Genomic DNA, 13,511 nt, shown 5'->3' with positions numbered 1-13,511 from the left:
AGGATGTTAATGTATTCTGAATAAAGTTCTTTGTCAGATGTGTGCTGAAAATATTTTCTTTCATTTTGTGAATTGCCTTTTCATCTTCTTTAATGGAGTCTTTTAAAGAACAAAGTCTTTTTGTCTTGATAAGGTTTAATTTGTTTGTTTTTTCTTATATAGCTTGTGTTTTAGGTCTCTGATCCATTTCTAGTTAATTTTTATGTATAGTGTGAAGGGTCGACTTCATTTTTTTTCGTATATGAAAACCTATTTGCTGTAGCATCGTTTATTGAAAGAACTTTCCTTTCCCAATGAATTGCTTTGACACCTTTGCTGACCATCAATTAACTGTATGCCTTAGTCTGTTCAGGCTTCTATAACAGAATACTGTAGACTGGGTGGCTTATAAACAACAGAAATTTATTTTTCACAGTCCTGGTGACTGGGAAGTGCAAGATAAAGACACCAGCAGATTTGGGGGCTGGTGAGAACCTGCTTCCTAGTTCACAGACAGCCATGTTCTTGCTGTGTTGTCACACGGGGAAGGGAGGAGGGCGCTCTGTGGGGTCTCCTTTGTAAGGGCACTAATCCCATCCATGAGGGCTACGTCTTCATGACCTAATCACACCCCAAAGGCTCCATCTCCTAATATATCACATTGAGGAGTAGGTTTCAACAGGTGAGCTTTGGAGGGACACAAATATTCAATCTATAGCGCCCTATAAATATGAGTTTCTTTCTGAACACTATTCTATTCTTTTGATCTATATTCTTTCACCACTACCACATTGTCTAGGTCTCTGAAGCTCTTTAGCAAGTTTTGAAGTCAAATAATCTAAGTCCTCCAGCTTTTTTCTCCTTTTAATTGCTTTGGCTAGGTTTTTTTGTATTTTCACATACATTTTAGAATCAACTTGTCAATCTTTTAAACAAAGCATGTTGAAATTTTTTTTTTTTCCCAAAGATTGGCACCTGGGCTAACAACTGTTGCCAATCTTTTTTTTTTTTTTCTGCTTTATCTCCCCAGACCTCCCCGCCGTACACAGTTGTATATCTTAGTTGCACGTCCTTCTAGTTGTGGGAGGTGGGACGCTGCCTCAACGTGGCCTGACGAGCGGTGCCATGTTTGCGCCCAGGATCCGAACCCTGGGCCGCCGCAGCGGAGTGTGCGAACTTAACCACTCAGCCATGGAGCCAGCCCCGCATGTTGAAATTTTGATTTGTGATCTATTAAATCTATAGATACATCTTAGTGATACTTACCATCTTAATATTGAGCCTTCCAACCCATGAATATGGTATACCTATTTCTTGAGGTATTTTCAAATTTCTCTCAGCAATGTTTTGTTTTCAGATATAAGTCTTGCATACTTTTTGTTAAATTTATGGCTCAATATTTCCTATTTTCGTATTCCTATGGTTTTATTGCTATATTATCAAGTCGGATATATATGTATAATTTTTTTAATTAAAAAAAGTGTTTTCTAATTGTTCGTTGCTAGCGTACAGGAATGTTTTGAAGTTTTGAATGTTGATATTCTATCCACAAGTTTTAGACAGAAATAAGCTTGATGTGTTTTTGAGAAATGGAAAGAAGGAAAGTTTGGCACATGGGAGGTAAAAGGCAGAGGAGAACAATTTGAGGTCAGAGGTAGCCAGGGATCATGTGGTCACCAAGTTATAAGCATCTAAATTTTTTCTTACACGTAGTTCCAAAAATATCTAACATTACACAAGAGCAGATCCCAATGTGGTATATTCCCTTAGCAACCACACAATTCTCTTTATTGTTATTTCTTATTTAATAACTATAATTTCCTATGGACTGAAAAATTTGGAGGGTGGGGGCTGAGCGTGTCTTGTTAACCGCTGTGTCCTTAGAGTATACCTAATACTCTGCCTGGGACATACGAGCGCTCTGTATTTATTGAATGAAAGAATGGAATTATAAATACGTAAAGTTATATTTTATTAATATAAATACATGTTAATATTTATAACATTTAGATATTATAATAATGATAAATGGGTTTTAGTGAGTACAAGAATTTGAAGTAAGGGGTTACAAGTGACTATCACAGAATGATTCAAATCTCAACATTAGATTTCTTTTGCTAATTTGTTTTGCTTTATAGTTTCAGAAAAATTTTCATGCCAACAGATAATTAGTAAGGAACTGGTTTGCTTAATATTCTAGGAGACATGCTCAGGCTTGAAATGAGGATGAAAGGTGAGGACACAGGAGAATAAATTCAGCGATATTGCTTTCTTAATTTATAAGATATATAATATATTTAGATATAGGCAGTATTTGCCAAGATCTTCCCCAAAATAAATTCACAAAATAAATTATATGGCATAAAAGCAGAAAAACAACAACAACAACAAAAACCTAGGAATCAATAACATAAAGATGGGTCCCTCCCTTTGCATTGGAAATTAAAATAGCTCTTGACATGACTTCCTTGGTGATAATTCTAATGGTCCATTCTCAGTCTTCATCTTCCTTGACCACTCAGGAGCATCTGACACAGCTGATCACTTCCTCTTGTTTAATACGCTTTCTTCACTTGGCTTCCAGCGTAACCCATTCCTCTGCTTGTTGTCCTACATCCGTGGTGGCACCTTTCCAGTCTTTGCTGGTTTCTTCTCCCATCTTCTTATTTTGGAGTGTCCCAAGGCTCAATCCACGGTCATCTTCTCTTTTTTGTCTTTTCGATGCTGATATCATAGAGTCTCGTGGCTTTATTTCTCCTGAATTTCAGATTCATATATCTATTTGTTTATTCCATAGCTTCCTTTGCATGTTTAATAGACATTTTAAACTCAATATGTCCAAAACCAAACTGATCAATGTCACCTACACCCAGAGTCTTCTCTATCCCAGTTAATTGCAATGCCATCCTTCCAGGGTCTCAGGCCCCAGACTTTGGAATTATCATTGACTCCTTATGTCTCTAACAACACATCCAATCTTTTAGGGAATTTACAATGAATCCAGAATCTATCGCTTCTTAGCATCTCCACTGCCACCACCCTGGTCCAAACGGCCCTTGGCACTTGCCCAGATTACTGGTTTGCCTGTCTCTGCCCTTTTTCCTCATTTAGACTATATTCAACAAAGCAGCCAGAGAAATCCTTTGAAACTTAAGTAATATCATGTACCCCCTGTGCTCATAATCCTCTATGGCTCCTCAGTTCACCATGAGTAGGAGCCAAATTCCTTACAATGGTTTATGAAGCCCTGCCCAGTCTGACATCATTATCTTTCTGACCTCATTGCTGTCTACTCACTACCTTGCTCCTTCTGCTCCAGCCACACTGGCTTCTTTTCTGTTTCTGGAACATATCAGACATTAGAGCCCTTGTGATGGTTGTTCCTTCTGCATAGAATGCGGTTCCCTCAGATATCTGTATAACGAAGTGCCTTGCTTCCTTCAGTTCTTCACTCAGATGTCATCTACTGTCCACTCTGTTTAATGATGAACACTGCCACCTCCTCCACCATCATGCCTGACACCCTTATCCTGCTCCATTTTTCCCTTTTTTCCATAGAACTTATAAATTTTTAGGATACTCTGTAACTTACTTATTCATTATGTTTATGGTCAGTCTTGCTCTGGTAGGAGGTAAACCCCCAGGAGGACAGGGACCTGAGTTGGTTTTGTTCACTGGTGTATCCTACATGCTCATAAATATGCCTAGCACATGGTTGATGCTCAATACATCTGGATGAACGAAGTAATGACTCTGAGCTTTCCTTTGGCGTGATGATTCTTCAGACTTAAAGATCCTATTTCGAAAATCCTGCTTGCCTCAGTGAACCTCACCAATCGCTTGCTTCCCCCACAAGATGGCAGTCTTCACCTTCAAAACAGGCACCAGGAGCATCAAATTAGAGGCTTAAGACCTGAGTTAACCTGCGTGTTTTCTTTGGGTCAAGACAACCCGCCCTGCAGGACTTGATGGCAGGAAAACTCATGGAATGAGTGTAGTTGCCCCTCAAGATCTAAGCGCTTTTAGGGATGAGGATTTAGGGTGTGAGAGCTTTGCCTGGGGAGCAACACATTATGAAGGTCATGTTGCTTTATTAATGGGGACTTTGAAATATAATTATTTGTGGGAAGGGTGTGGACTTAGAGAGAAGTGATAGCACAGAGTTATGAAGCCCAAAGTAGGCTGACAACATACAAAATGGATTTAACCACCAAATATATCTGGTTTTTCACCTTAGCATAAGACTTTAACCCTTTCTGCCCCATCCCTTCTCACCCCCTCACTTCATCCCCTCCCCTGGGAGTAACTGTGTCCTATTCTGGTCTTCAACTTCTCATGGGATCTAGGGAAACAACAACCCCTCGTGAGGTCTTAGGTCCCTGTTTCTGTTAGGAACATCCTCATTCTGGGGATAGGGCCAAGATTTTAAATTTCCTCTGGGAGGCAGCATTGTTTAGTAGAAAGAGTGAAGTTTGGTATGTAAGGCAGGTCTGTCATTCACTAAATTTTCTGGCTTCTGGCAAGCTACTAAACTCTGAGTGTCAGCAGCTCTCAAACGAGGATAATGATAGTACCCTCCCCACAGGGCTGGAGTGAGGAGTAAACAGGATAAGTTAAAGGGAAGCATTTAGCACAGGGCTGGCATGTGCTGAGCTCTCTGTGGTGTTCACACCCTCTTCTTTCTTCCCTCTCGTGAAGCCTCCTGCTTTCAGGCACCTGGAGACAACCTACCTGGGTAGGTCAGAGGTAGGGAGAAGGGGTGAGAAGTAAACAAGAGGAATGACTTGTGAGGGACAGGGTGAGTGATGGCCTGTCTGGGGTCTGCTGGAAGAAGCAGAGTGGTAGGAAGGGGGAGGACATACCATTGACCTTGCATCCTGACATTTGTGCCCTGCCTGCACTCCACCAAGCCTCCAGGTCATCCACTGAGGAGGCAAGCAGGAAACTATCAGACTAAGACTCTAGCTCAATATGAAAACGTTCTTATTAACAAATCAAGTCTTTCAGAAGCTGCTCCTGGAGCTTTTGCCAAGCATGAACCCTGGTTGAGGCAGGCTGGTTTTAACAGGCCTTTTGATTCTTTAATATCTCATTCAAGATTGACAGTTACTGTCAGTGCCACCCAACCCAAGACCACCAGGAACACACTGTGGTTGAACAAGATGGGTTTATTGCTCTTTACAAGAAGGGTGAGTGCTCATCATAGGGACCCACAGGGGCAGGGGAGGGTTCAGTCCAAGGATGTTAGAAAGGCCTCATAGGATTTGGACCTGTTTTAGGAGATTTGGGGAAAGGTTCAATGAGACTGGCTTTGCCTGGATGCTGCCAGGAAGCAGAGGGGTTGGGGTGATTCCATGATAGGGCATCTGAATAGATCTTATCTATCCGGCTGGAAGAAGGAAGCAAAGCTGAAGCTCTAATTGGTAAAGAAGCAGAAGTCACTCGTATTAGCTGTCATAAAAGGATGTTTGGTCATTTTTTTTGTGGTTTGGACATTGTTTTTGTCTGTTCACATCCTGGTCCATCTTGGTCACTCAGTGGCCTTATTGGAGATGTTTATTCCTGGGATTCTGTTCAACCAAGGCCTCACTGTGAGTGCCAGGCCGGCTCTCCAGTGTCAGGGGCTGCGTGTCTCTTTTTCATCAACATCTCCACAAACAACCTTGTGTGCTCTAGGTCCCAGGGAAGAAGGAGCTCAAGCAGCTGGCTTGGGTGGCTTTTCTCAATTTGGGAAGAGGAATGATCCTGAGGGAAAGAAAGGAAGGAGGTGAGCTGTTCTAACCTCCTTGTCAACTGGACCTCCAGGTAGACGGACTAATGATATTAGCTAGCATGAATGATCAAGCTATCTCTTGAATGCCCTCAGCAGGATGTCTTTGGTTAAAGGATTACTTATGGAAAATGAATTCAGAATCTGTGCGGCATGAGTCCCTGGAGAGTCATGTAAGCTGTAGAGCTCTTTGGGAGATAAAATGGAGATGTCGCTTCACTTCAATCCTTCTGGCTGTGTGAGGAACCCTACAAAACCTCACATAGTAACCTTATCTACTATCCTGGGCTGGAAAGCACATGTCCCATGCAGAAAGGCAGGCAGCACCCGGGGAGCTCTGCAGGGTGTGCTGTCCTGTCCTTCCTCTGTGGGAGCCTCTCTGTGACCTGTCTCCTTGACTTTATTCATGAAGTTAAATTCTAGGTACAATCTGTGACTAGTGAGAGTGTGATCTGACAACGCAATCTTGCTCAAGGATGCAAGGAAGTCTTTAAAGTGGAGGAAAATCTCCACTGGAAGAGGTCTGCACCACGCCCCCCAATATTTCACATCGTCAGGCTTTGAAAGAAGCATCCGGGGCACCAGCACTAAATCTTCCTGGTTACGTGGTGTTGTCTTTAACTGGATGAAGGATGAGTAAAGATGCCTTGTAGCCAAGAGACGTGGGGGAGGGCACAAAAACCCCAGGTGGCAACCAAGGCATTTGGGCCTGAGCTGTTCCCATGTTCTAAGACCTTCCAAGGTTCTCAGATGTTTGGTCTAATTCTCAAGCAACTAAAACAGAAAATGAATATTTTGCTATGACCCCCATTCTAATATATGCTTATTATAGAAAAATTCAAAATATAAGGAAGAGAAGATCACAGAGCAACACTTGTACTCCTAGAAATCAGATATAACCATATTTGAAGATGGTTTGATTACTGTGGTTTTATTTTTTCAGTTTTCAACAATTTTTTGTCATTATACTATATCTTCAATTAAAAAAAATTTAACACCCCTTTTTAAAATTACTTGGATAATACATGAATCCATTTTTATTGTAAACCAACAATATAGAAAAATATGGGGTGAAAGTGGAAATTCCCCTTTATTCCTCTTCCCAGAGACAATCCTGTTACCAGTGTGTTATGCATCCTTCTATTTTCTTTAAGTTGAGCTCTACTTTTTTCACTAAAGTAAAATAAACATGCCCCAGGCTATTTATAAACACAGTGTTCAAGGGCTGCTTTATATTCCATGGAGCGGAGGCGCCCTATGAGCTGTCCCCTTTTGTTGGCTACACCTCTCTAATCACCTGGAACCCAAAGGAAGCAAAGGTGGGAGGTGATCAAATAGAAACCCACAGTGGTTCTAAATAGAGATTTTGTGCGTCACAGCAACTGGGAGAGCAAACAGGGAAACCTCACTTTCAAAATGAGGATACTGAATCACATTTAATCAAGGTTGTTTTGTTTTGTTTCAAGCCTATTTCTATCCTCTATAGTTGAAAATTAGAAAAGCTTCTACTATTTATTGTGTTTTCAAGTTTTAGTGCCTTGGGCAAGTCGCCAGCGCTCTAACGGTAATTAATTTTGCTCTTCTCTGCCCCCGCATCGTGATATGAGTGCCTTCAGGACAGAAATGGCACGTGTTTATCTTTGAGCTCTGTGCCTGTGGGGAGGCTCACAGTGGCCCTAGGTGAGTCTCTGCAGATTGAAAGGATGGTGGAGGAAGCATCCAGGTGTCCGCGATGGGTGAATGGATAAAGCAAATGTGGTGTTTAATCACAACGGAATGTTATTCAGCCCTACAAAGGAGAGAAATTCTGACACGTGCTATGGCATGGACGAACTGTGAGGACGTGGTGCTCAGTGAACTAAACCAGTCACCAAAAGACAAGCACTGGGTGATTCCACTCTGTGAGGTACCTCCAGAAGTCAAGGTCACTGAGACAGAAAGCAGAAGGGCAGTTTCCGGGGCTGGGAGGAGGCGGCAGTGGGAAGCTTTGGGAAAACTCCGGGTTCTGCTCTTTCTACTTTCTGCATTCCGATTTGGTTTGTCTGGAGCAGGCTCTGCGTCTTTCTGGAGCTCTCCAGGTGATCCTTGGGTGTGGCCAGAGCAGAGAACCACGGGACCAGACGACGTGCAACAGCCCTCCTGGTGGAGGGGGCCACTGCAGAGGGGCCATGGGCACAGACTGAGCTCTGGGGGACAGCAATGGCCATGTCACAGTCCCTTATCCCAAGCAGCAGGTCCCTCTGGAAGTATCATAGCTGAAGCCCCTAATTTTGGAACAGAGGAGCCATTGGAAAAAAAGAAATATTGAACTTCCAGAAATGGCTCTTCCTCGTTCCATGGTGCTTCTTCAGTCAGAGAGATCCGCTTCCATCTCTGCTGGACACGGGAATTCCTGAGGCCCCCTGTCTCCTTTAAAGCAGCCAACTTACTCAAGACAGCTTGTGCTTGGCTGCCACTTGAACTGGAGAAACTGTGCTCCACCCCAGGGGACAAAAATGAAGATGGTGGACTTCTGCAGATCATGAAATTAAGGGCTCACCTTTTAGAGCCACACTTGCGAACTTGAGGCCCATTCTGTGATGACATATACGATTGAGTAAAGCAGACATCTCTGTACACTGCAGTCTGATTTCTCTACATAGCTATGTCTATATATCAATAAAAATATATTATTTATTATATAATATAAATTTACAAAAAATATATATATCAATAAAAATGCTGACTTGCACCTCCAGCATGAGATGTTTACTTCTTTTTTCTTTGCTTTTTTTTGCTGAGGAAGATTTGCCCTGAGCTAACATCTGTTCCTATCTTCCTCTGTTTTGTATGTGGGTCGCCACCAGCCTTGTGGCTGATGAATGGTGTAAGTCTGCGCCCAGGATCTGAATCCGGGAACCCTGGCCGCTGGGTGGAGCACGCCGAACTCAACCATGAGGCCACGGGGCCGGCCCCTTTACTTTTGATTTTAAGGTTGAAAAGTAGTTTCACGAAGCGTGCCCCCAGACTTCTCACTGCCTCTCTCCTTATTGTCTTATTTGTGGGGCACGTCGGAGGCGCTGATCTCTGAAACAGAGAGAGGGAAGAGAGTTGAGTTATAAACTCCTCCAACGTCTGTTTCAACTCTCGAGTTCTCTAACTCTGCCCCCTCTAAACAAGAGGCTGTTAGATTTTTAATCTGGGATTTCCTGAACTCTTAAAGTAACGTTTCTTGAACTGGAGTCTATATTGCTAAGAAGCATAAAAATAATTTTGGAGGCTTGTGAGTTCTGTTTGAGACTCTTTCGCGTTTTTGGTGATTAAATAAGAATATGCTGTGACAGCGTCTGGTGTTTGGTGGGTACTCAGCGTATGTTAATTTGTCTTTTCTGCCAGATCTTTGGTTGTGGGACATTCTCTTATTCTTCCATCTCAGGCAGACGGCTCTCCTCCAGCCCTTGTCCCCCTCGAGTCCTGCATATGCTGCTAAGGACAGAGATAGAAGAATTTTATAGGGAGCTGGAATCTGGAACAGGAAACGTCTGAGAAGGCCCCTGCCTTAAATAAATGCAATTAAACATGATCCCCTGAATGAAAAACGAAATAGCCACGCAGCACCTTTTCTCTAAACATCCCATCACGGTGCCCCAGAAATTTTGACTGACATCGAAGTTCATAATGTAATAACTTTTTTTCCTTAAATATATACTATATGGAGAAAGCCAGGCTGATGATGGTTTCCTGGCACAGCCTTTGAAGACAGCGCAGTTGAAACATCCTGTGCTGATGGGGGAAGTGGAAGGGCGTCCGTGGAGACAGCCCTCCTGAGAGCCAGGCGCATGTCACAGGTTACCTCATTTCATCCTCGCAAACCTCCCAGGAGTGAAGTGTTATCGTCTCCTGTTTATAGATGAGGAAACTGAGGCTGGAGCAGTTACTAGGCTGCCTCATAGGCGATGATGCTGTGGTAGTGTGGTGGGAACCTGACCTGCAGGCTCACACGGACACGGATCCAGTCCTGGCTTTACCACTCACTAATTGTGTGACCTCAGGCAAGTTACTTAATGCACAGTCTTAAAGTTTCCTCCTTGCTGGACAATGGTGGTATCTATCTGTGGCACAGCCTGCAGGCTGACCCCTTCTCTAGAATTAAAACTACGATTTTAGATGTGTAATGGCCATCAAAATTGAAGACTGCATTTCTCACCTTCCGTTGCAGCTAGGTATGGACATGTGACTACATTTTAGCAAATGAGAGAAGAGCAAGAACGTCTTCTAGTACCTGTCCTTAAAAGGCAGGTGACACATGTCCATTGCTGCTGCTGCCTTTTCCTCCTCTTTCTTTTTCTTCTTTCTCTTCCTCTTTTTCCCCCCTAATCTTTCCTGCTGGCTGGAATGTAGTCATGATGGCTGGAATTGGAGCAGCCATTTTGGCCTGGGTAGATGGGTCTCTGACATGTGGAATGTCATACCAGCCCCAGATCCTAGCCTCTAGATTGATATATGAGCTAGAAATAAAATTCTATCTTAAGTCCCTGAAATTTTAAGTCTTATTAACTCAAATCAAATCCTGATACACTTGCTCACAGAAGTGTTATAAGATTAAATGAGATATGCATGTGAAGCATACATTAAGCCCTCAGTAAAAGCTACCTGTTATTGTTTTTACTGCAGCCCACCCAGATATTAGGTGACCGGTCTGGAATTTTGTCCTGTGGCTGTTTTACATCAAAGCTATTATATTTTCTAGGCTGGTTCTTCCTAGGTCCATCCAAAACTGAGAGCAAGGAGAAGCTCATATTGCATGTGGACAAGGAGATAAGCAGGGCGTTAACCCCCAGCCTGTGTTTGTGCCCTAGATCTGACCCCACGCAGCTGTGTGTTCTCACCGCCCAGGCGTGGCACATACTGAACGTCCTTCGGGACTTTGTGAGGATGAGCTGGATTGCTGGGTTAGTGCACGAGGCGTGGGACACGCCCACTTCTGCTGGCTGGGCATGACTGCTCACAGCCAGGAAGGTCTGGGCCAGGGGCACAGGAAGAAAGGAAGGACTTATAACACCGGTATTGATTGAGCCCTTGTGCTGTGCTGGGCACTGTTCTGAAAGAATTTAATGTGTGTTTTATTTAATCCCAGGACATCTGTGTTAGGTAGATACTTGACAGATGAGGAAACAGAGGTAGAGAGAGGTTGAGTGACTTTCCTAAGGACACACAGTATAACGGGCAGAGCCAGCATTCAGACAGGCAGCCTAACTCAAGGATCTCCCTCCCTGCCCTAAACAGAAGGGCTGTCTCCTGTTTCCTGCCCCCAAAAGAGCAGGGAGGCTTCTGCAGAAGGGCTGCTGCCTCACCAATATTCTCTGAGTCCTTGGCTTACTGGGGGGAAGCCAGTCTGTGTCAGGAAGGCAGAAGACACTCTGGGATGGCCTGCTTTGTGTGTGCTCTGCAGAGGGAAAGCAGGCTCAGAAAGGAATCGAAAACTAGGGGTCTCGTCTTTACTTCCCCCAGGTCAAGCTGCCTGACCTGGTACTGGACCTCGGGTCCCCACTGCAAAGGCTGGAGTTTACCCTCTTGATGATGACCGAGCTCTCCCAGTGGAAACCCACTTCTTTGCCCTGAAGGAATGATGGGCTTATGTGCACTGTTAGCATTAACACACAAAGAAAGTCGCAACTGCTGTTTTCTCTATGACCTCTTCTCTCTCCCCTCCATTGTTCTTCCACGCCTGCCTGCTTTCTCACTGCCAAGGGCTGTTTGGAGGGGACGTGGAGTTGAAATTTCTATTTCAGAGACTTTTCTCCTTCTTTGAGGCCAGCTCAGAGTTTTCCAGAGTGATTTTTCAAAAATGAAAATCAGGGGCCATCCCAGTGGCCTAGTGGTTCAGTTTGGCATGCTCTGCTTTGGCAGCCCAAGTTCGGTTCCCAGGCGTGGACCTACACCACTCTTCAGCAGCCATGCTGTGGCAGCAACCCACATATAAAATAGAGGAGGATTGGCAATAGAGTTTAACTCAGGGCCAATCTTCCTCAGCAAAAAAAAAAAAGAAAAAAGAAATAAAAAATCAGCCAAGGCCACTTCCATGCTTTGAACCATCCTATGGCTTCCCACTGCTATTAGAGTAAAATTTGAAATCATTTTCTTCGTCTGAAAGGCCTAAGTGAGCTGCCTCTCGATTATTTTTCTGACGTGATTTCTCACCACTCCCCTTGTTCCTTTACACTGCAGTCATGCTGTGCTTCTCTCAGTTTCCCCCAATCGGCAAGTTCTTTCCTGCCTCAGGGCCTTTGCACTGCAACACCCTCATCTGGATTCACTCCTTCTCAGCATTTAGTCTCAGCTTAAATGACCTCGCAGGGAGACCTCCCCTGATTGGCCTCCCTAAAGTGTCATGGCCTCAGTATTCTCCTGGTGGCCCTCTCCAGTGATTTCTTGTATACGCATGGTCATCTGTGCTTATTTTGTTCACTCATTTGATTGTTCTTGCACTGCCTGTCTCCCTAACCAGAGTGAGGACCATGAGGGCAGGGACCTTGTAGGGCAGGGAGGGGAACGCTCATGGCATAACAATGTTGCGAGATCAGCCGGGATGATGTGTGTGGACTACTTGGCACCCAGTAAATGCTTCCCACATGAGATTTTTTGGGTAATTATGCCCCCAAAATATGTTTGGAATCTGATTATTCATGTTTTATTTTATTTTCCATGTTCTATTTCACAGAGATAAAGACTGTCAAAAGATACAGGAGGCGTTCCTGAAGTCCTTTCTTTCCAAGGACCCTTGCGACGCCACAGAACAAGACTATCAACCGCTCATAGAGCTGGCAAATCAGACCATACCTTGCAACAAGGTAACTGGAGCAAGTTTTCGATTTTAAAGCTGAGGATAAAAGCCAGAGAGAAGAGGTCACAGGACCAAATTTTGACCAGGATGAGGGAAGAGGAAAATCTGGACATTAGAGTGTAGGTGTGGTTGGCACGGATGGCGTTTGTGGGGCTACTTGGGGACCATGATATCATCTGGACTTAGGACCTCTGGGCAAGGGAGGAAAGAGCAAGAAGTGGGGACACAGTAAGAGGAAAGGAGACTCAGCCAAAAATCAGGCAAAACAGACCCAACACGAAACCCAACCCAGCCCAAACAAAAGTCACCCAGCCTTATATAGCTACAAAATTCTCCCCTGCCTTCTACTAATAATAGTAATAACAATGCCAATGTGCCCTTGCGGAATGCCCTCTTTGCTTCAGAAGGACTCTCTTAAGCCTTATCCTGTTAGGTCCTCACAGTCATCCTGTGGAATAGGCAGGGCCGGTGTCGCGTCCCCATTTCACAGAGAGAAAACTGAGGCTTGGTGAATTTAGGTCACCAGGGATTGCTGGAGTTTCATGGTCTTGAAAGTGACCAGTTGAAAGGTCAATGGCACAAGATTTGGAGCCAGAGAGACCTAGTTTTAATACATTGGTGATGCTGGAAAAGGTCAGTAATGTGCTGCATCTTTTCTAAGGTCAGTGTTTAAGGTGAAAACTTAATGTGCCCCAAATCCTCTTTGTGAAGCCCTTAAGCTGTTGGCGGATTACAGCCTCTGGTCGCATCGTCAGAGCTGGAGTTACTATGGAGCTCCTGCTGGGCGCACCAAGCACAAGGCTCTTCACAGAGGAGCTGCTTGGTAAATAAACACCCAGGTGACCCTTGTTGAATAAGTGACATGCCACAGACATGGGACTCAGCCGTTCATTTGCTGCATCTCGTTTACTCTCCTCAGCATCCCAGGAGTTCCTTACA

At 44.1% G+C, this 13,511-nt stretch overlaps 1 protein-coding gene across 1 annotated transcript in view; it reads left to right on the top strand.

Moving 5' to 3' along the window:
• The window catches only part of CD38 (CD38 molecule), a 50,651-nt gene that overhangs the window by 22,180 nt on the left and 14,960 nt on the right, over positions 1–13,511 (top strand). Inside the window, exon 2 of the mRNA XM_008541911.2 lies at positions 12,450–12,579. Coding sequence (XP_008540133.2) covers positions 12,450–12,579 — 130 coding nt within the window. The remainder of the gene's footprint in view (positions 1–12,449; positions 12,580–13,511) is intronic.

Source organism: Equus przewalskii, chromosome 3, assembly GCF_037783145.1.
Source record: "Equus przewalskii isolate Varuska chromosome 3, EquPr2, whole genome shotgun sequence".
Taxonomy (NCBI): Eukaryota; Metazoa; Chordata; class Mammalia; order Perissodactyla; family Equidae; genus Equus; species Equus przewalskii.
Note: the sequence above shows the minus strand (reverse complement) of the source record. Positions and strands in the feature narration are given on the sequence as shown.